This window comes from Ostreococcus tauri (assembly GCF_000214015.3).
Source record: "Ostreococcus tauri WGS project CAID00000000 data, contig chromosome 18, whole genome shotgun sequence".
Classification (NCBI taxonomy): Eukaryota; Viridiplantae; Chlorophyta; class Mamiellophyceae; order Mamiellales; family Bathycoccaceae; genus Ostreococcus; species Ostreococcus tauri.
Genome location: NC_014443.2, coordinates 58,529 through 77,148, shown reverse-complemented (window position 1 = coordinate 77,148; position 18,620 = coordinate 58,529). Strand labels below are relative to the sequence as shown.

The 18,620-nt window shown below is 61.3% G+C and overlaps 10 protein-coding genes across 10 annotated transcripts; 7 read left to right on the top strand and 3 right to left on the bottom strand.

Moving 5' to 3' along the window:
* Positions 1–203: 203 nt before the first annotated feature.
* Positions 204–959, top strand: OT_ostta18g00410 (DnaJ domain; the record flags this gene model as incomplete). Its single annotated transcript, XM_003084032.1, has 1 exon — positions 204–959. One exon carries the CDS (start codon positions 204–206, stop codon positions 957–959), a length of 756 nt encoding a protein of 251 aa, XP_003084080.1.
* Positions 960–1,162: 203 nt separating this feature from the next.
* On the top strand, positions 1,163–3,553 carry OT_ostta18g00400 (Pyridine nucleotide-disulphide oxidoreductase family protein, N-terminal; the record flags this gene model as incomplete). The annotated part of the gene is made up of 1 exon (XM_003084031.1): positions 1,163–3,553. The coding sequence occupies one exon, from the start codon at positions 1,163–1,165 to the stop codon at positions 3,551–3,553; it is 2,391 nt and encodes a 796-aa protein (XP_003084079.1).
* A 150-nt stretch (positions 3,554–3,703) lies between these two features.
* Positions 3,704–5,215, top strand: OT_ostta18g00390 (Nucleotide-diphospho-sugar transferase; the record flags this gene model as incomplete). The annotated part of the gene is made up of 1 exon (XM_003084030.1): positions 3,704–5,215. One exon carries the CDS (start codon positions 3,704–3,706, stop codon positions 5,213–5,215), a length of 1,512 nt encoding a protein of 503 aa, XP_003084078.1.
* A 147-nt stretch (positions 5,216–5,362) lies between these two features.
* OT_ostta18g00385 (Nucleotide-diphospho-sugar transferase) lies at positions 5,363–6,826 on the top strand (the record flags this gene model as incomplete). The annotated part of the gene is made up of 1 exon (XM_003084029.1): positions 5,363–6,826. One exon carries the CDS (start codon positions 5,363–5,365, stop codon positions 6,824–6,826), a length of 1,464 nt encoding a protein of 487 aa, XP_003084077.1.
* A 244-nt stretch (positions 6,827–7,070) lies between these two features.
* On the top strand, positions 7,071–8,537 carry OT_ostta18g00380 (Domain of unknown function DUF262; the record flags this gene model as incomplete). Its single annotated transcript, XM_003084028.2, has 1 exon — positions 7,071–8,537. The coding sequence occupies one exon, from the start codon at positions 7,071–7,073 to the stop codon at positions 8,535–8,537; it is 1,467 nt and encodes a 488-aa protein (XP_003084076.2).
* A 32-nt stretch (positions 8,538–8,569) lies between these two features.
* Positions 8,570–10,138, bottom strand: OT_ostta18g00370 (Peptidase S10, serine carboxypeptidase, active site; the record flags this gene model as incomplete). The annotated part of the gene is made up of 1 exon (XM_003084027.1): positions 8,570–10,138. The coding sequence occupies one exon, from the start codon at positions 10,136–10,138 to the stop codon at positions 8,570–8,572; it is 1,569 nt and encodes a 522-aa protein (XP_003084075.1).
* A 112-nt stretch (positions 10,139–10,250) lies between these two features.
* Positions 10,251–13,592, top strand: OT_ostta18g00360 (Regulator of K+ conductance, C-terminal; the record flags this gene model as incomplete). Its single annotated transcript, XM_003084026.1, has 1 exon — positions 10,251–13,592. The coding sequence occupies one exon, from the start codon at positions 10,251–10,253 to the stop codon at positions 13,590–13,592; it is 3,342 nt and encodes a 1,113-aa protein (XP_003084074.1).
* A 249-nt stretch (positions 13,593–13,841) lies between these two features.
* OT_ostta18g00350 (unnamed product) lies at positions 13,842–14,045 on the bottom strand (the record flags this gene model as incomplete). Its single annotated transcript, XM_003084025.1, has 1 exon — positions 13,842–14,045. The coding sequence occupies one exon, from the start codon at positions 14,043–14,045 to the stop codon at positions 13,842–13,844; it is 204 nt and encodes a 67-aa protein (XP_003084073.1).
* An 846-nt stretch (positions 14,046–14,891) lies between these two features.
* On the top strand, positions 14,892–17,048 carry OT_ostta18g00340 (unnamed product; the record flags this gene model as incomplete). The annotated part of the gene is made up of 1 exon (XM_003084024.2): positions 14,892–17,048. One exon carries the CDS (start codon positions 14,892–14,894, stop codon positions 17,046–17,048), a length of 2,157 nt encoding a protein of 718 aa, XP_003084072.2.
* Positions 17,049–17,185: 137 nt separating this feature from the next.
* On the bottom strand, positions 17,186–18,172 carry OT_ostta18g00330 (unnamed product; the record flags this gene model as incomplete). Its single annotated transcript, XM_022982868.1, has 2 exons — positions 17,186–17,891; positions 18,132–18,172. The coding sequence occupies 2 exons, from the start codon at positions 18,170–18,172 to the stop codon at positions 17,186–17,188; spliced, it is 747 nt and encodes a 248-aa protein (XP_022840519.1).
* Positions 18,173–18,620: the final 448 nt, after the last annotated feature.

Here is an 18,620-nt window from a genome sequence, read left to right as displayed (position 1 = left end):
GCGCGCGAGGCGCGGACTCGGAGGACCCGCGCGTGGTCCTGGGCGTGGGACCGAACGCGTCGAAGGAGGAGCTGAAGCGGGCGTATCGACGCGAGGCGCTGCGATGGCACCCGGACCGGGCGGCGGAGAGCGAAAAGGCGACGCACGAGGCGCGGTTTAAGAAGATAAGCGCGGCGTACGCGCGATTGAGCGCGCCGGGAGGGATGGCGTCGAACGCGGGGTACGGGGGAGGGGGTGGGGGAGGGACGGCGGCGGAGGATTTCGCTCGACGGGCGCGCGCGGCGAGCGCGCGCGGCGGCGAATCGGGCGCGGGGACGGGGTATCGGTACGAGTATCGACGCGATTTCTCGCGTGAGGACGCCGAGCGGGTGTTTAGGGAAATATTTGGGAGCGATAGCTCGAGTTTCTTGCGAGAGGTGGAGCGGGCGATGCGAGAGGCGGCGACGCGCGGCGGCGGATTTCCGCCTCGCGGGTTCGGAGCGAGCGGCTTTGGACCGGGTGGGTTCGCGTTTCGGGGCCAGATGAGCGCGTACGATTTGAACGATTTGTTCAAGACTATTTTTAGCGAACAGGCGTTCGGGGAGCGCCGGGGTGGGGGCGAGGTGAGCGAGACGTCGTACGTGAACGCGCGTGGAGAGACGGTGATTCGGCGCGTGACGCGCTTCCGAGGCCCCAACGGCGTCGTCTCCGAGTCCGTCACCGAGCGCGTCGTCGGTCGCGGGAGCGCTGGTTCTACACCAGGATTCGATCCGTTTCGCTACGAGCGCGCATCGAGCGCGCGTTCGCCTCCACCGCCCGGTTCCGTCGTCGGCGTCAATCCGCTCGTCGAGCTCGCCGTGGGCGCGGCGCGAGTCCTCCGAGTCGCCTTCGTTCGCTTCATCGCCACCTTCGGCGCGCGATTACTTCAAACCGCCATACGATTCCTTCTCCGTCGTCTCTTCGGCGGCGGTCGATTTTAGCTTAGCGCATTCTTTGTAAACCGCCCGCGTCGCCGCGCCCGCCCGCCCGCGCCGCACTTCGACGCGCCACCGCGTCGTCACCCGCGCCGCGGCGCATGCGAAGCGCGCGACCGTCGCGCGCGTTCGTCCGGCACCCAGAACCCGTCGCGCCCGCGTCGTCGCGCCCGCGTCGGCGTCGCACGCGCGTCGTCACCGCGCGCGCGATGAAATCATCATCATCGCCCGATGCAATCGTCATCAAAGACCTCGTGCTCATCGGCGGTGGACACGCGCACGTGTACGTGCTCAAGGCGCTGGCGATGCGACCGATGGCGGGGGTGCGCGTGACGCTCATCGCGAAGGATTTGCACACGCCGTACAGCGGCATGCTCCCGGGCCTCGTCGCGGGACACTACGAGCGAGACGAGACGCACGTCGATCTGCAACCGATCTGTCGAGCGGGAAAATTTCGAGTGATACACGATGAGGCGATCGGGATCGATCACGAGGAGAAGCGGGTGGTGCTGCGGAGCGGACGACCGGGGGCGCGGTTCGACGTCCTGAGCGTGGACGTGGGAATAACGCCGAGCGCGGACGTGCGAGGGGCGAACGAGCACGCGACGGCGGTGAAACCGGTGAGTGGATTTAACGCGCGGTGGGAAGCGATGCTGAGGCGGGTGATCGAGGGTGGGAAGCACTGCGAGGTGGTGGTGGTCGGCGGCGGCGCGGGCGGCGCCGAGCTCGCGCTCTCGATGCGACACCGCATGCGAGAGGAGTGTAAGCGACGAGGGATGAACGAAGATTTAGCGTCGTTCACGCTCGTAACGCGAGGAAAGTTGATGCCGTCGCACGCGCCGAGGGTGAGGAATACGTTTTTGCAGGTGTTCGATGACGCGGGCGTAAAAGTGATTGAGGACGACGGCGTGGTAGAGGCTGGAGAGGGCTTTGTGACGCTTCAGAGCGGTCGAAAGATTGAGGCTAATGAGGTGATATGGTGCACGCAAGCGGGCGCGGCGAAGTGGTTGAAAGATTCCACGGATTTAGCGCTCGATGAGAACGGTTTCATCACGGTGAACGCCACGCTCGAGTCCACTTCGCACAAGGACATCTTTGCCGCCGGTGACGTGGCCAATGTTCTGAAGCATCCGCGACCGAAAGCTGGGGTTTTTGCCGTCCGTCAAGGTCCGCCACTCGATAAGAACCTACGACGGGCACTCTTGGGGGAATCTCTCGTCGATTTCACTCCGCAAAAGCTATTTCTCGGATTATTAACCACCGGCGGTAAGCACGCCGTGCTGTCGTACGGTAACGTCGCCATGGGTGGAGTCGGTCCGATAGGCGAGCGTTTGTGGAGATGGAAGGATAAGATCGATCGGAAGTGGATGAAGATGTACCAGGAGATGGAGGAGATGGCTGAGGCAGAGGTGGAGTCGTCCGCCTTGGCGCTCTCCGCTGGGGCAGAGACCATGGCGGCGATTCGTGCTGTGCCGATGCGATGCGGTGGGTGCGGCGCAAAGGTCGGTGCGACGGTTTTATCTCGAGTGATGAAACGTCTGGAGCCGATTCCCACGAATCCCAACGTCGAGGTTGGCATCGATCAACCGGACGACGCCGCTGTTGTCGCCGTGCCAGAGGGCATGGTCGGCGTGCAAACGGTGGATTACTTCCGAGCCTTCGTCGATGATCCCTATATTTTCGGTCAAATTGCCGCTGTGCACGCCCTTGGAGACTGCTGGGCCATGGGCGCGGATCCGCACGCCGCGCTCGCCATCGCAACAGTTCCGTATGGATTGGAGGCGCAAGTGGAGGAGACGCTGTATCAAATCATGGCGGGCGCCTGCAGTATCCTGCGCGACGCCGGTTGCGCCTTGGCCGGTGGCCACAGCTCGGAAGGCGCTGAACTCTCGCTCGGATTCTCCGTGCACGGCGCCGCGCCGCGTGAAAAGCTCATGAAGAAGGGCGGGATGAAGCCCGGGCACAAAATCATAGTCACCAAGCCCATTGGCACCGGAACGTTGTTCGCGGCGGACATGCGCGCAAAGGCTCAAGGGCGATGGATTTCCAACGCCCTTGACTCGATGCGTCAACCGAGTGCGACGGCCGCTCGAACGCTCTTCGATCACGGCGCGACGGCGTGCACTGACGTCACCGGTTTCGGCTTGCTCGGACACCTCGTCGAGATGTGCAAGGGAAGCGGCGTCGCGGCCGTCCTGGACATGGATGCCGTCCCAATCTTACCAGGCGCTTTGGAATGCGTTGAGTTGGGGATCACGAGTTCGCTGCAGCCTGCGAACGTGCGTCTGGCTCGAGCCGTCGCGAATCCCACCGCGGTATCTGGTGCCAAACGATATCCGCTTCTGTTCGATCCACAAACCGCGGGCGGTATGCTCGCCTCCGTGCCGAGCGATCGCGCCGAAGACACTGTTGAGGCACTTAAACGCGACGGGTACGTACACACGGCCGTCATAGGAGAAGTCTTAGAGTGCCTCCCAAAGGCTGCGACCGCGCCCGAGCAAGTCGTCTTCGTCGCCGCCGCGAACGTCCCGTTCGACGGCGTCTCGAACGCTCGCCCTCAAAAAATCGTCTCGTGCGGCACCGACGCGTGCAATTTGTGATTTAATGCATTTCAATTCGTCCACGTCCACGGCGCTCTTTTGATCCACGATTTTCGCTGCGTCGCCGTCGCAGCCGACGCGCTCGCGCGCGCGCCGCACACGTCGACGCGCCTTGAGCGCGCGGTGACGCCGTCTCGACGCGATCGCGCCATGTCCGTCGACGAAGAGCGTTTATTGCTCGGAGCCGACGCCGGACCGAGCGCATCGAACGAAGAGACGGCGTCAAGAGGTCGCGAGCGACGATTTCCATCACCCAGGGTGTTAGGCGCGGCGTGCGCCGCGGCGGCGCTCGCGCTCGTCGTCGTCGTCTCCTCGCGCTCGCGCTTCGGTGAACACGCGACGACGAGCGCGATTTCATCGCTCGGTGCGTCGGGAGGGTGGTTATCGACGACGAAGAGGGATGAAGACCGACGCGTAGAATCTCGCCTGGGTGTTGAACGGCGAGACGGACCGCGCGACGTCGCGTCGTGGTTGGGCGAACCGGAACCCGTGTACGAGCTAGAGCGGGCGTACACGCGAGATGGATCGACGACGTCGTCGTGGACGCTCGTGATCGGAGACGAGAGCGAACTTTGGAAGATTCCGGTGTGCAAGCGCGGTGGCGGGTATCGGGTGGGTAACGCGGTGAAGCGCGTCGGACGCGGCTGGGTGGAGGCGCGTATCCGCGTGCTTAGCGAGCCGGAATCGTACAAGACGACGCTGTTGTACGATTTTTTGATGTCGAGGGTCGAGGGGACGAAAGCGTTCGCGGCGGCGGTGGTGGCGCGTGAACGCGAACGCGGGACGCTCTCGCGGAGCGCCATGGGCGCGGCGCTCCAGCGAAGTGTTGTGATGCCGATGCGTCTGTCGGACAAGGCAAGATTCGTGGAATCAAATGAGCGCACGATTATTGATTCTGCGCTAGATTACCGACGAGCAAAGTGCCCGCAGACGTGCGAAAAGTTCGTCATCGCTGTGTCGCTCGTATGGGGCGGGGACGAAGTCGGCCCAGGTGGGGAGTTTGCGTACGACGTTCACGAGTACAAGGAGTCGATTCGCGTCTTACAATCGATGCTTACGTACGCCAAGGAAAAGTTCCCTGCGGATTTTGAGCTCAATTTTGCGGTGACGTCGGACGCGGACGACGCGCTCACGCTCCTTGCGTATGCGCCGAATCTGATGTCCAACCCGCTCGACTCGGCGAGCACCATCATCGAGCTCGCGCAAGGCGTCAACGCCCTGATCAACACCGAGCACGGCGTCGAAAATTTATTGCAGTATCACGACGAGGTATTGGCGAAGAGACAAACGGATGCGAGCGCGATCAACGCCGAGCTTGGGTTGCTCGCTCGGATCCGCAACGTCGTCGAGCGCGCGCGCGGCGTCTTCGCCACCGACGACTCCAAGGTCTTCGTCGCGAACTGGCTCCAAGTCGCGTGCAAGAGGTTAAAGTTGAATCCCGAGGAGGTGCCGAACGAGGTTCTGACCCACAGACTCTCCCAAGACGTCCTGATTGACGCTTTGTGGAGCGAAAGAGACGTCCACAGACGAGGCGTCCGCGTCGACGGACGCGTCTCCACCGAAGCCCACCGTCCCGATAGAGTCACTCGAACGGTGCGAAGGTTCGTTTTGGATCACGATCAAGACGATCGCGACGACGCGCGTGCCGACGACGGCGCGTGATGGATGGACGCGTCGCGCGCTCCGTCGTACACAGGGTTCAATCATAGCGATAGGGTTCAATCATAGCCGAGAACGAACACCCAAAAGCGTCGCTCGCGAACACCCTTCACCCGACGAACGACCGCACGCGTCGACGGCGCCGTCGTCATGACCGCCAGGACGCGCGAGGACGAACGCGCGCGACTGCTGGACGACGTCGACGTCGAGGGCGACGGCGCGCGCGGCGTCGACGTCGAGCGAGAACACGGCGCGACGCCGGTGACGACGAGACGCATCGTCATCGCCTCGCTCGGTCTCGCGGCGTGCGCGCTCGCGGCGATCGCGAGCGGATCCATCGCGGGCGTCGATCGATCGTCCGTGCTCGCGCGAACGAGCCTCGGTGAGTACGAGTTCAAACGGAACGGACCGGAGGGACATAAGTTTTCGTGCGAGCCCGCCGTCGCGAATGAGTTCCCGAACGCGCTTCAGGGCGACGACGGGATGAACGTGTGGCGAGGAAGCGAGCATAAGATCACGCCCGGTGATTGCTCTTGGTTTAAGACGTTGAAATCGGAAGCGAGGAAACGGGCGAAGAAGTCTTCGTCGTGCGTGCCGGATAACACCCTCGCCGTGGCGTTTGTGGACGATCGCAACTACGAGCTCGCCAAGATTTCAACGATGAACGTAAACGGCACGAAATGTTTCATGGATAGATATTTGTTGATCACGGCCGACACAGAGACGCAGAAGAAGTGCGAGGAAGAGAACCGATTTAGTTGTATCATGTACCGGGACGGGCACGTGTTCGATCGGCTGCCAAAGCACGACCGTTACGTTGTGCTGACATGGATGAAGCAGAAAATGACGTTGGGCTTGCTCTCGGCTGGCGTTGACTTTTTCTTCCACGATACGGATGTGATCTTTTTCAAGGTACCGGATTTCTCAGCGATTCTTCGATCAAATCAGGAAGCAACCGTTTTCTATCAAATGGATAGATACAAATACGTCGACGCCTACAACGGAAAACCATCACAGGAAAACCATCACGGAAAACCATCACCGTCTCCTGAGGATGTATCTAACTTAAATTCAGGGCAGATGTTCTGGCGCGCTACGCCGGCGACGCTCAAAGCACAAGCTCTCAGTCTCAACATGGGCCCGGGGGGCATGGAGCAAGGCGTGCTGCACGGCGCCCTCCGAAAGATGGCGCGCAACGGTGAAATTACCGCGCAGGCTTTGGACGCAAAGAAATTTGGCACCGGCTGCGCCAATCCTGATCCGTTCGATTTTGCGCAGCCGGTGGTGGTGAAGCACCTTCCCGAGTTCGTCACGCTTCACGCCACTTGCGGCTTGGGCAAAGGTGGCGGCATGCTCCTGATGAACGCTCGCCTGAAGTGCTACCTCAAGTATCACGACGCGAAAGCGTGCGTACAGGTCAAGAGCCCGAAAGACTGGGAAAAGCTTCAAAAAGAACGCGGTGCGCCTCTCGGTCTGAGCGAGGAAGTGCGCGAGTACGAAGCCACGGCGCTCACCATGTTGAGCCTCTTGGCTCGCCACGCGTGCGCCTCCGCCGCCGAGTCTCGCGAACAACTCGAAATGTGCGCCAACAAGGTCGTGCTCCGCGCGGTGTGATTCCCATCCGCGTCAACGCTTTCTCTTAGCTCCATTCGCCTTCTATGTAACAATTCATCGCGTAGTTCCACCGCGCCGCCTCCCGTCGCCGCGCGCGCGCCGCGTCGGCCCGGGAGACCCGAATCTATCGACATGCGCCTTGATACCTTTATCACACCTACAGTACGACACGTTTAAACTCGACAGCTCGCGCGTCGTCACACCGCCACCGCCGACGCGCGCGCGGACGACGCCGACGCGCGCGATGCGGGCGACGACGACGACGACGACGACGACGACGACGCGTCGCCCGTCGACGCGCGGGTCGAGACGCGGACGAAGAGACGTGAAAAATGGCGCGACACGAATGATTGCGCTGCCGACGACGACGACGACGGGCGCGAGGCGCTGGACCCGGCGCGAGGCCCTGCTGGGAGACGAACAGGATCGTGAGCTGTGGAACGACGCGTCGGACGACGACGATGGGGCTGCGGGGACGAAGACGACGCGCGAGGGCGACGATTCGCTGTGGGAGCGCGTGGGGTCGACCGAGGCGGCGACGGCGTTCGAGAAGCGAACGACGCGAAAGACGAAGAGCGAGCGAGAGGCGGAGGAGTTATTCGCGGAATTGGAAGAAACGCTTTTTAAGGTTGATAGGGACGCGCTGCAGATACAAAAGGCTGATTTCACGGTGAACAGCGTGATCGATAAAATCAACCGAGGCAAGGTGAACCTGCGGCCGAGTTATCAGAGGGAGTACGTGTGGACGGTGCGAACGGCGAGTAAGCTGGTGGAATCATTAATCTTGAACATTCCCATCCCAACCATGTTCTTTCACGAGACCCAGGGGGGGAAGCTCGAGGTTGTGGACGGGAAGCAGCGGTTGACGTCCATCTGGAGCTTCATCCAAGGTGAGTTCCCCGATGGGTCTCCGTTCAAGCTCACAGGTCTGGAGGTGTACGAAGAGTTGAACGGGAAAACCTTCACCGATCTGCACGAGCGATTCCAGGAGACCATCCTAGATTATCCGCTGAACGTGCACACGATCTCGCGGTCGTCTCAGCCAGATTTCGTCTTCGAGGTCTTCGAGCGTCTGAACATGGGTGCGACGCAGCTCAACGAGCAGGAGTTGAGGAACTGCATCTATCAAGGGATGTACACCGATTTGCTCGAGGATTTGGTGCAGAATGAGCACTTGCTGCAGATTTATAAATCCAAGACGCCACACCTCAGAATGCGCGACCGCGAGCTCGTGTTACGCTACTTTGCCATGCTACGCACGACGCCGGAGGGATTTTTCATCCCCATCAAGACTTGGCTCAATGATGAGATGCGAGAGAACAAGGACATGACCCCGCAAGACGCGGGTGAGATGCACGAGTCGTTCACAAGGACAATCAAGCTCGCGTACAACATCTTCGGCGACTGCGCCTTCCGACCGACGTCCACCGTGGGCAAGGGGAAGCAGGTGACTGAGGAGGACGTCAGTGGATTGTTTTATCGAGAGTTCTTCACCTCGGGCGAGGTCAACGTCGCGCTTTGGGATACTCTCATGTACTCTCTCACGAAGATCAACGCCGAAGAGGCGGCGGCGAAGAAGAGCGCCATCCTCGCAGCCTGGATCAACCTGAACAACTCGTCAGAATTCGCGAAACTCACCGTGAGCAATCCACGCGCAGTTCAAACCAGAGCGCAACTCTGGCAGGAAAAACTGGATGAAATTTTGAACTAGGACGTATGCGTTTTGTCATTTCAGTTTTACAATCACTGCGACGCGACGCGCAGAGAATCACGCACAGCACGTCTTGGCGCGGCGCCGCGAACCGGAGTCGTCTCATCGCCACGTGCGATGGGCTCACCACGAACGAATCGCTGAATCATCGTGAGGGCGTTTAGCGGCTGGTCCATCGGTACCATGTGACCAGCCTGCGAAACTTTGACGAAACTGAGCTTGCCAGATTCCGTCACCGTTCCACCAATGATTTCATCGTCGCCGGAAGTGGACACGACGAATGGGCGCGGGTGCTCGGCGGTGAAAGCGGCGCGTCCGCTCCATTTCATCGCTTTCACCCATCGCTCGTTACCGAGGGCATTACAGATGAAGTCTTGATCGCCCGCGTAAATCATGAAACGAATCCCAGCCTCGAGCAAGGGCGGAATCATGTCCTCGTACTCGTGCATCCAGTCTCCCATCATATCGGAGTGCACGCGATTGTCGCACATTTCCCATTTTTTGTTCACCCCAAGCGCCTTTTGAACGTCAGCTCGATTCAACCACTCTTCTGCGGCGCTGAAATCATAGCACAACTCGGCGTCGCACGATTTTCTAATATCGTACACGTTGATCGCTTTCCCATCGAATCGTGATGCGGCGTTTTCCAGTAGCGTCTCTGGAATGATCTGACATGCGTTCAAGGCTCGGATACACGTCGCGCGGTTCGACTTTTCGCCCGCATCGCCGCGATAACACGCCTTGATTGCCTTCCGGCACGCCGGATACGCCTTCATTGCCTCGGCTGCGGCTTTAGCGTCGACGATATCGTTTCCGAGCGAGTAATCGGCGTAGGCACCGTACTGAATCGCTGGCTCCGTGAGTCCGTTACCGATAGCGACGCCGCGCAGATTGAAACGCACCGGATTGTCGCCCTTTTTGTTTGCCTCAAAAATCCTGTGCGCGAACGCCGGAACGTAGTGCCCCGCGTACGACTCCCCAGTCACGTACACCTCCACGTCCGCCAACTCCGGTCTCGACAGCATGAACGCCGACAGGAACTCCAACAAATCGTTCGCCACCGTCGTCTCGTCTCGCGCAGCGTCCGCCCGCTTACTCGTGTACGAGAAACCGGTGCCCACTGGAGAGTCCACATATAGCAGTCGCCCCGCGTCGTTCCACGCGTGCGCCCTTCGTCCTAATCTCGCCTCACCGCTCTTCGGATCTCGTTCCATCGCGTACGGCCCGTTCTCGTACAGCGACGCGAGCTCGCTCGCGCACCCGGGACCTCCCGTGAGCCAAATTATCAGAGGCGACTCATCATCTGAATCATTCATCGATGCTCGCCCGTCTCCGGACCCACGACGGTCGAAAAAGGTGTAAAACAAGTGCGCATCCCTCGTACTGTTCAACTTAAACGTCCCGCTCGACGCACCGTAGATTAAAGCGTCGTCGCGCGCGTCTTCGGTGATGTGTTTCAGATTTGAGAAATCAATCTCACGACGCGTTAACCGCTCGAGCAACGCGTCCTCGATCGCGACGCTCTTCGCATCGATCGAGGACGTCGTGAGGTGACTCAAAAGCGCGAGCCCGCGCGCGGTGAGCGATCGAAAACGTCCCATGCGCGTCGCTCTGTGAAGCGAACGCGCAGAAAATAGAATCCACGACGTTCCGCCGCAGTCCGCGACGCTCGACGTGCGCGTCGACGGACGCGTCGTCGACGTCGTCGACGCGATGGCGCGCGATATCGACGCCCCGGCGACGTGCGTGGTCGTGTTCCTGTGCTTCTTGGCGCTCTTCACGGATAAAGTGAGCAGCGACTGGGCGATGATGCTGAGCGTGGCGACGCTGAACGCGATCGGGACGCTCACCGTGGAGGAATCCCTGGAGGGGTTCGCGAACACCGGTTTGTTGACCGTGGGCGCTCTGTTCGTCGTCGCGTGCGGGATATCGAGCACCGGAGGGTTGGACTGGTACATGGCGAAGGTTTTGGGAAAGCCGCGGACGCCAGCCGGGGCGCAACTGCGATTGATGATTCCGATCGCGTGCGTGAGTGCTTTTTTGAATAACACGCCGGTGGTAGCGGTGATGATACCGATCGTCACGCGATGGGCCGAGGCCACGGGGTTGGCGGTGGAGCAGTTGATGATGCCGTTGTCGTTCGCCTCGCTATTGGGCGGCACGTGCACGCTGATTGGGACTTCGACAAATTTGGTGGTGCAAGGGATGGTAAAGACGTACGTGAGGGAGACTCCGGGCCAGGCGGAGGTGACGATTGGGTTATTCGATCTGGGAAAGTACGGGGTGGCGGTGGCGCTGGCGGGGATTTCGTACGTGTTGCTCGTGTCGCCCTTTTTGTTACCCAAAGGCGCGCGAAGGATCGGGGCGTCTCCGAACGAGCGTAGGGCGGAAGATGAGGAGGATTTGCTCGTCGGTGCGCGCGTCGAGGGATGGTCACCGGCGGTCGGACGCACCGTCGCGGCGAGCGGCTTAAGAGGGTTGCCGGGTTTGTACTTGGTGAGCGTGCGAAGAGACGAGGCTCTGCTTCGAGCTGTCGGTCCAGAGTTCATCTTAAACCAGGGCGACATCTTGTACTTTACGGGGATGATTGAGTCTTTAGGGAACGTTTGTGCCGAGTACGGTTTGATGGCGATCACGCAAGAGTACGAGGAAGATGAGATCGAGAGCGGCACGGTGGCGGAAGTGCGAGACAGAGCCGGGAGCAAAATCCACGACGGCGTCGTCTCGATGGAAGAGTCAAGCAGCATAGCAGATTTACAAAAGCTCGCGCGCACGCACGCGATTTACAAAGAGCAAGAAGCGGCCATTTATGATTTGAGAAGGCGTCGACACAAGCGTCGACCGAGATCGTCTCAAGGGGAGTCGAGCGACGCCGGCGGCATGCTCAGTCCGGGTTACTACTCCTCGGATGGGAACCAGTACACGTCCGGCGGGGCGAGCGATTCGGACGACGCCGTGCGAAGATCGAGTGGCAAAGCACAAGCGTTGAAACGGTACTCAGAGAAATTGGAGAGCGCACTGCGAGACGCAAACGGCGCCGACGCGCAGATCAGCGCGAAGGAGAGCGAAACCGCGCTCGGACCGCCATTAGTCACGGTCGACGTCGATCCCGACGCCCATCAGGACGATCCTGAACATGTCGGACGCATGGTTCTTGGTATCAGCGCGAATGATCGACCGGGCCTATTGCACGACATCTCTCAGGCGTTGAATCGTCTTCAAGTGCAGTTATTGCACTGCGAAGCCTCGGCGGTGGGATCTCGCTCGGTTTCCATTTGGCGATTGCAAGTGTTACAGAACACGACGACCAAAGAAGAGATCACGACAGTGATCAAGACAATGCTTGAACCGGTGACGGGCATCGAAGCGGTGAAAAAGCGCGGGCAATCGGTTGTGAGATGCAGTGTGAAACCGTCGTCATCGCTCGTGGGAAAGACTCCTGCCGAGGCAGATCTGCGCGCGACGTTCGGTGGAGCCATCATTGCCGTTCAACGAGGTGGTCGTGCGCCTGCAGGGAAGCTCAGTGCCGTCGTGTTCCAAGCCGGTGACACGCTCGTGCTCCAAGCTCAAGAGGGTTCACCTCTCATCAAGCTCCTGGAGCGTTCCGAAGGCGCCGTCGTGCAGGAGGATGAGCGCTTTCACAAAGCGCAAGCGGATTTTGAGATAATTGGACACGGCGTGGGGATGTCGAACACGGGGAAAGAGTTCCTCATCGCTGTTCGTATTGAATCTACCGCAAGAAATTTTATAGGAAAGACCGCGGTGGAGAGCGGATTGCGATCACTTCCCGGGTTGTTTCTCGTCTCCATCGAGCGGGCGAGGTCAACTCTCAGCGAGTCTCCAGCGGATAGGACAACCGTCATCGATCCGAGCGAGCCTTTAGAGGCGAATGATGTCATGTGGTACGCCGGTGGTGCGAGCGCGATCGCTAGTCTTCGCCGCGTTCCCGGTTTGGCTCCGTATTCGAGCGATCAGGTGGACAAGCTTGAGGTGTCGAGTCACGACAGGCGCTTGATTCAAGCCGTGGTTGGGAAGGCTGGTGACTTGGTCGGTAAATCGATTCGAGACATCAAATTTCGCACGCGTTTCAATGCTGTGGTGATCGCGGTCCATCGCGAAGGCGCGCGCGTGCACTCAAGAATCGGAGATGTCGTCTTACATCCTGGAGACGTGCTCCTGCTCGATGCCGGCTCGGACTTTCGATCGAGCGCTCGCGCTCAGGGCGCCTTCGCCCTCATCAGCGTCCTGGACGACTCCACGCCTCCCCGGTTACGATTACTCATACCTGCGCTCATGTGTGCGCTGGCTATGATCGCATTGTACACGTTCAAAGTGATCGAACTCTTCACCGCCGCGGTGCTCGCTGCGGCGGTGATGATTGCATCCGGCACGCTCACGCAACAAGAGGCTCGCAACGCCATCAAGTGGGACGTCATCGTCACCATCGCCGGCGCTTTTGGACTCTCCAAGGCGATGCAAAAGAGTGGCGTCGCCGAATTCGTGGCCAAGCAGCTCGTCTCTCTTGCAAAGATCACGGGCTCGGGACAGATCGGCTTGCTCTCGGCGGTGTACCTCTCCACGTTCTTGATCTCAAACATTGTCACGAACAACGCGGCGGCGGCGCTGATGTTGCCGATCGCCGCTCAAGCCGCGGCCGCGCAAAATATCCCTCTCGAGAAGATGGCTTTCCTACTCATGCTCGCCGCGAGCGCGTCCTTCATGTCTCCGTTCGGGTACCAGACCAATCTCATGGTCTACGGCCCGGGCGGATACACGTTTGCCGACTTCATCAAGTTTGGCTTGCCGATGCAACTCGTGCTCTTGGTGGTCACGATCGTCGTCTTAGGGGTGAGTGAGGACACCATCTGGATCCCATACGTCGTCATCGTCGTCATGTTCCTCGTCGTCGCCGTGGCGACGACAGTCGGCTTGGCGCCCGCGGTGCGCCGCGCGCGAGCGGCGTTCACCCGCCTCGCGTCGCGAAAGAACGCGCGTCACGCCCGTCGCTCGAGCGAAGAAACACTCGATCCTGAACTCGCTCTCGCGGACGCTTGAACCGCGAACGGTATCGACATGATACGTACGATTACTTGACGCCACTCGGTGAGAAAACCTCGACCGTAGCCGACTCGCAGTCGCCGTAGATGAATGATGATTCTTTCAATTCTTTCCAACGTCTCCTTCGACTCCATCGCGAACGTCCAAGCGCATCGATCGCGGTGTTTACTTACATTCTTTCGTGGATTACAGTTCGTTATACAGAACAACGAGTACAAAATCGGTATCAATCATTCGCCGCCGTCTCTACGGCCTCGCCGTCGCGCGCGTCGTCACGTCCCGCGCGTTCGCGCTCACCACCGTCTCTCTCGACGCGCCGTACACCCACGCCAACGGCGACGTCCCCGTCTTCGTCGTGTACACGAATCCAAACACGAACCCCATCCCCAGCGCCGCCCGGGCCAAGGTTTCGTGATGCCGCAGCAGCATCGCCTCCGCCCGCGCCGCCATGATCGTTCGCCCCCCACCACCGGCCCACCCGCCGCCCGTCGACGCGCGCGATCGACCACACGCGCGCGCACCACGCCCGTCGTCCACGCCTCGTCTCACGCGCGCGCGTATCCGCGTCCGCCCACCCCTCGATGCGCGTATCCACGTATCCGCGTCAGCACGCGAATCACCCCACGCGCGCCGTCGTCGACCTCGTCGCGGTCGCGTCCGCGCGCGCGACGCCGGGCGTGGGCGTCGACGCCGATGCGCGTCGACGTCGATCCGCGTCAGCGTCGGACCACGCGCGCGTCGGCACCGAGGCCGCGCGCGCGCGTGATTGATTACGTGCGCGCGGTAAAAAGTGTGGGACGACCACGCCGTGTGTGCAATCGCGGGCGCACTTTTTTCACGTCGAGGATCGAGAGGGTTTGGATTTCTTGAGTCATGATTCGTCACGTTACCCCCTCCCCAAACGTCTGCGGGCGTTCGCGACATCCAGAGAATCGACCCGAGCGCGTCGTGCGCGCGTCCTCGTGGGTCGACGAAACCCTCGATGTGCCCGTTTTGATCGATCGGCGGCTGTCCTTGACCCAATCTTTGACCTTCGAACTCCGCCCGGTGCTGAACGCTCGCGCGCCTAAACCTTTCTCCATATGTAGAGCCCTTTGAAGATAGGAAAGCGCCGAGCCTTTCCATCACGTTTTCTCGCACGTCGAGGATCGATCGACGGGGCGCGATCGACGCGGTGGGGTGGAGAAACGAAACCCCATACTCGGACGCACGCGCGTGTTCGTGCGCGAACACCCACGACCTCGCGCGCGCGCGCGTCGATCGCGCCGGACGCGGACGCGCGCGCGGGCGAGGACGATGGCGACGTCGACGACGACGGCGGAGCGCGCGGCGTTGCTCGGCGACGTCGCGCGCGGTGCGATCGCGCGGGCGAGGGTGAAGGATGACGCGAACGCGGAGGCGCAACACCATGGATGGACGACGACGCTCGAGCGAGACGGACGGGGTGGGACCGGGTGGACGCGCGCGCGCGCGATGACGACGACGGTGTTGTTCGCGATCGCGGCGATCGCGGGCGTGGCGGCGATGCGAGCGGAGGATGGGCGCGGATGGTCGGCGCGGTCGGCGTTGGGCAAAGGCGCGCGGGGGAAATCGTCTCGCGGCGCCGCGTACGAGGGCATGGGGGTCGATCTGAGCGAGAGTGAGGAGGCAAAGTTGAAGACGTGGATGTTGAAGAAGAGCTCGGGCGAGGCGGCGCTCGGGTCGGTGTTTCGCGCGGGCGCGCTGAGGGAGGAGGGGGCGTGGAATCCGCTTTTACACGGCGACGTCGAACGCGCGGGGGCGCGGGACGATCTCACGGTGGGCGTCCCGACGCTCGAGAGGAAGAATCATCGCGATGAGGGCGTGTTGGGAGACATGCCGGCAATCTTCGAAGCCGCCGCGGACGCGGGTGCGGAGACGGGTGACGTCGCGAGCGTCGGCGTCGGCGCAGCCTCGAGCGGGACGTCGTGCGACATGAACAAGTGCGGGGATAACTTTCAGATGCACGATCCGAGCTGCGCCCAGGGCGGTCTCGGATGCGTTGGTACCTCGGGGTGTCGGTTTTGCCGCGTCATCGGCAGAGAGAAGGAAGCCCTGACGGGGACGGACACCAAGAACCTGCCCGTGTGTAATAGCTGCGTGTGCGAAGCGCGTAAATTCAGCTCTGGGTGCGCGGGCATGGCCCAGAAGCACGAGATTCCGGATGAACCGAAACCGGTGGTGCCGAAACCGTTTACGCCAACGCCAGAGGGACCGGCGACACCGACGCCGAAACCGACGGAACCAGCGACACCGACGCAACCGGTGACGCAACCGGCGACGCCGACGCAACCGGCGACGCCGACGCAACCGGCGACGCGACCGCTGTCACCCGTACCGCCCGTGGTGATCCCGAAGAATCCGACGCCTATTGATAACCCAACACCGGCGCAGCCGATTCCGATCGCGGCGGCGAAGTCGAGCTCCGCGATGCTCGGCTTGGGTTGCAAATGGGACTTGTGCAGACCAGACCAAATGTACGACCCGCGATGCGTCAAGGGCGGAGGTTACGGTTGCGTCGGTTCGACTGGGTGTCGATTCTGCAAGAACGATCGCAACAGCGCAGATCACACGCTCGGATTTGATAAGAATTGGGAGACGTGTGCGCAGTGTGTGTGCGACAAGCACGGCATCACCGGTTGCAGTGGCGGAACCTCAACCCCGACGCCGTCCATGCCGACGCCGGCGCCGACGCCGACGCCGACGCCGGTGACTCCGACTGAAAAATCTGAGCCCACGGCCGAAAATCACGCTAATAGCGTGCCGTGGTCCGGGGTTGCGCAAAAACCGCAGCCAGAGCCGGAGCAGATGCCGACGCAGGCCGAACAAACGCCGACGCAGCCAGAGCCGGAGCAACTGCCGACGCAGCCGCAGCCAGAGCCGGAGCAACTGCTGACGCAGCCAGAACAAACGCCGATGCAGCCGGAGCCGGAGCAAACGCCGATGCAGCCAGAACAAACGCCGATGCAGCCGGAGCCGGAGCAAACGCCGGCGCCCGTGGATGACGGCGTGAACGATCACCCCGAGAGGTTCGCCGCCGCCGGAATGGGTGCCATGCAAGAGTCCGGGCCGGTTCAGCCGCTCCCTGTGCCGCATCGAATCACGCGTGAAGGGATCGAATGGGTGGAAACAAAGTTTGGTACTTTACAATCGTGTACCGACGCGTGCCAGGAGATTTCCAAGACGTGCGCCGACCACGTGTGGCCCGGTGACATGAACGCGTTCCGCGACGTTCTCTCTCGAGCCTCCCTTCCGAACGATGAGAATGTTGTGACGTGCAACGAGATTTTGCTCTCGGACGAGACAGATCACTGCGGAGCGATGTCCAGGCTCTCGGGTCGTTGTTTCTTGTCGCCGGCGCGCGGTCACTTGCCCGCCTCGTGCGGCGCCGCGCAAAAGCACAGCGACTGCTCGAGCATTTGCCCGTGTCACTGAGCGCTTCATTAGATCACCTGTAAATAATCAATCGAAAAGGTCAAATTATCTAACGAAACGTAGGAAATGTTCAAAGTTACAAGACGAGCAAAACGCGTGCGCGCCCCCGTGCGCGCGAGCGGCGCCGCGCGAGACGTCTAGTAAGATTCCTCCTCGGTCAAAGAGAGGTAGTACGTGAGGGAGTTAACGACGAGTTGTTCCATCGCCGGCGAGAGCGGACCACCGCGATGGGTGATGTAAATGATGTCCTTCGCCTTGTTGCCGATGGTGTCCACCTCGGCGCTCACGACGCACAGGCTCAAATCCTTGAGCGTGCGCACGACGTCAACCAAGAGACCCGGACGATCGGTCGTTTCAATGTCGAGCTTGGTGTGGTATTTCTCAGCCGTGCACTTGATCCCGGTTTCCACCGTGGACCGAACCTTACCGAGCGGAGAGTCGTTCGCGCCCGCGCGCGTCGGCGCCTTGGCTTGGATAAACTCGGCGGATTCCGGGTGGAAGGCTAACATGTTCGTCAGCACCGTCTGGCGAATCTCCTCCAGACGTTCACTCTTCGTCACCTTTTCTCCGGTGTCACGATCGAGGACGTAAAACCGAGACGTCTTCTCGTCCCCGCCCATCGTGACCTCGCCGCGGTTGATGTCCAACCCGAGATTCTTCAACGCCGCGATCGTATCCACGAGCTCGCCGAGGTACGTCCCGAACGTCACCTCGAGCACGGTCGCGAACGCATCGCTCTTATTATCGATGATCACCTTCGGCACCGGTCGCGCCGTATCCGTCGTCGCGCGCGTCACCCCTCGCCCGCGTCTCGCGCGTCTCGCCCCCGTCGCCGTTTCGCGTCTGCGTCGTCCCACGAATCGCCCTCGTCAGTCATCCAATCCCGCGTCCGAGTCATGCGCCCAAGTCCTCGATCGTCCACGTCATCCCTCGACGTCCGCGGCGCCGTCGATCGCCCTCGCTCGCCCTCGACCGCGCGCGAGGCGAATCGCCCCTCCGCGCGCGTGCCCACCCATCCACCCCTCGTCCCGTTCGTTCGTTCGTCCTCCCCCGCGTCCGTGGTCGACGTCCTCGCGCGCGCACCGCACGCTCGAGATCGCGCGCGCGGTCATCCCGCGCGACATCACGCTCGGCGACGACGGTCGCGGGCGTCGCGCGGTGTCGATCGACGCGACGACGCGACGACGCGCGAACGGACGCCTCGAGAGGTCGTCGCGTCGATCGATCGATTCCTCGCTCGCTCGCTCGGTGCGTCGCGTGTTCGCTCGGTCGATTCATCGATCGAGGTCTCGATCGACCGAGCGAATATTCGCTCGGTCGATTCGTCGGTGCGTCGATCGGTCGATTCGTCGATCGAGGTGCGTCGATCGATTCGTCGATCGAGGTGCGTCGATCGATTCGTCGATCGAGGTGCGTCGGTCGATTCGTCGATCGAGGTGTGTCATTGTGTCGATCGAGGTGTGTCGGTCGATGTATCGATCGAGGTGTGTCGATCGAGGTGTGTCGATCGAGGTGTGTCATTGTGTCGATCGCGGTGTGTCGATCGATGTATCGATCGAGGTGTGTCCGGCC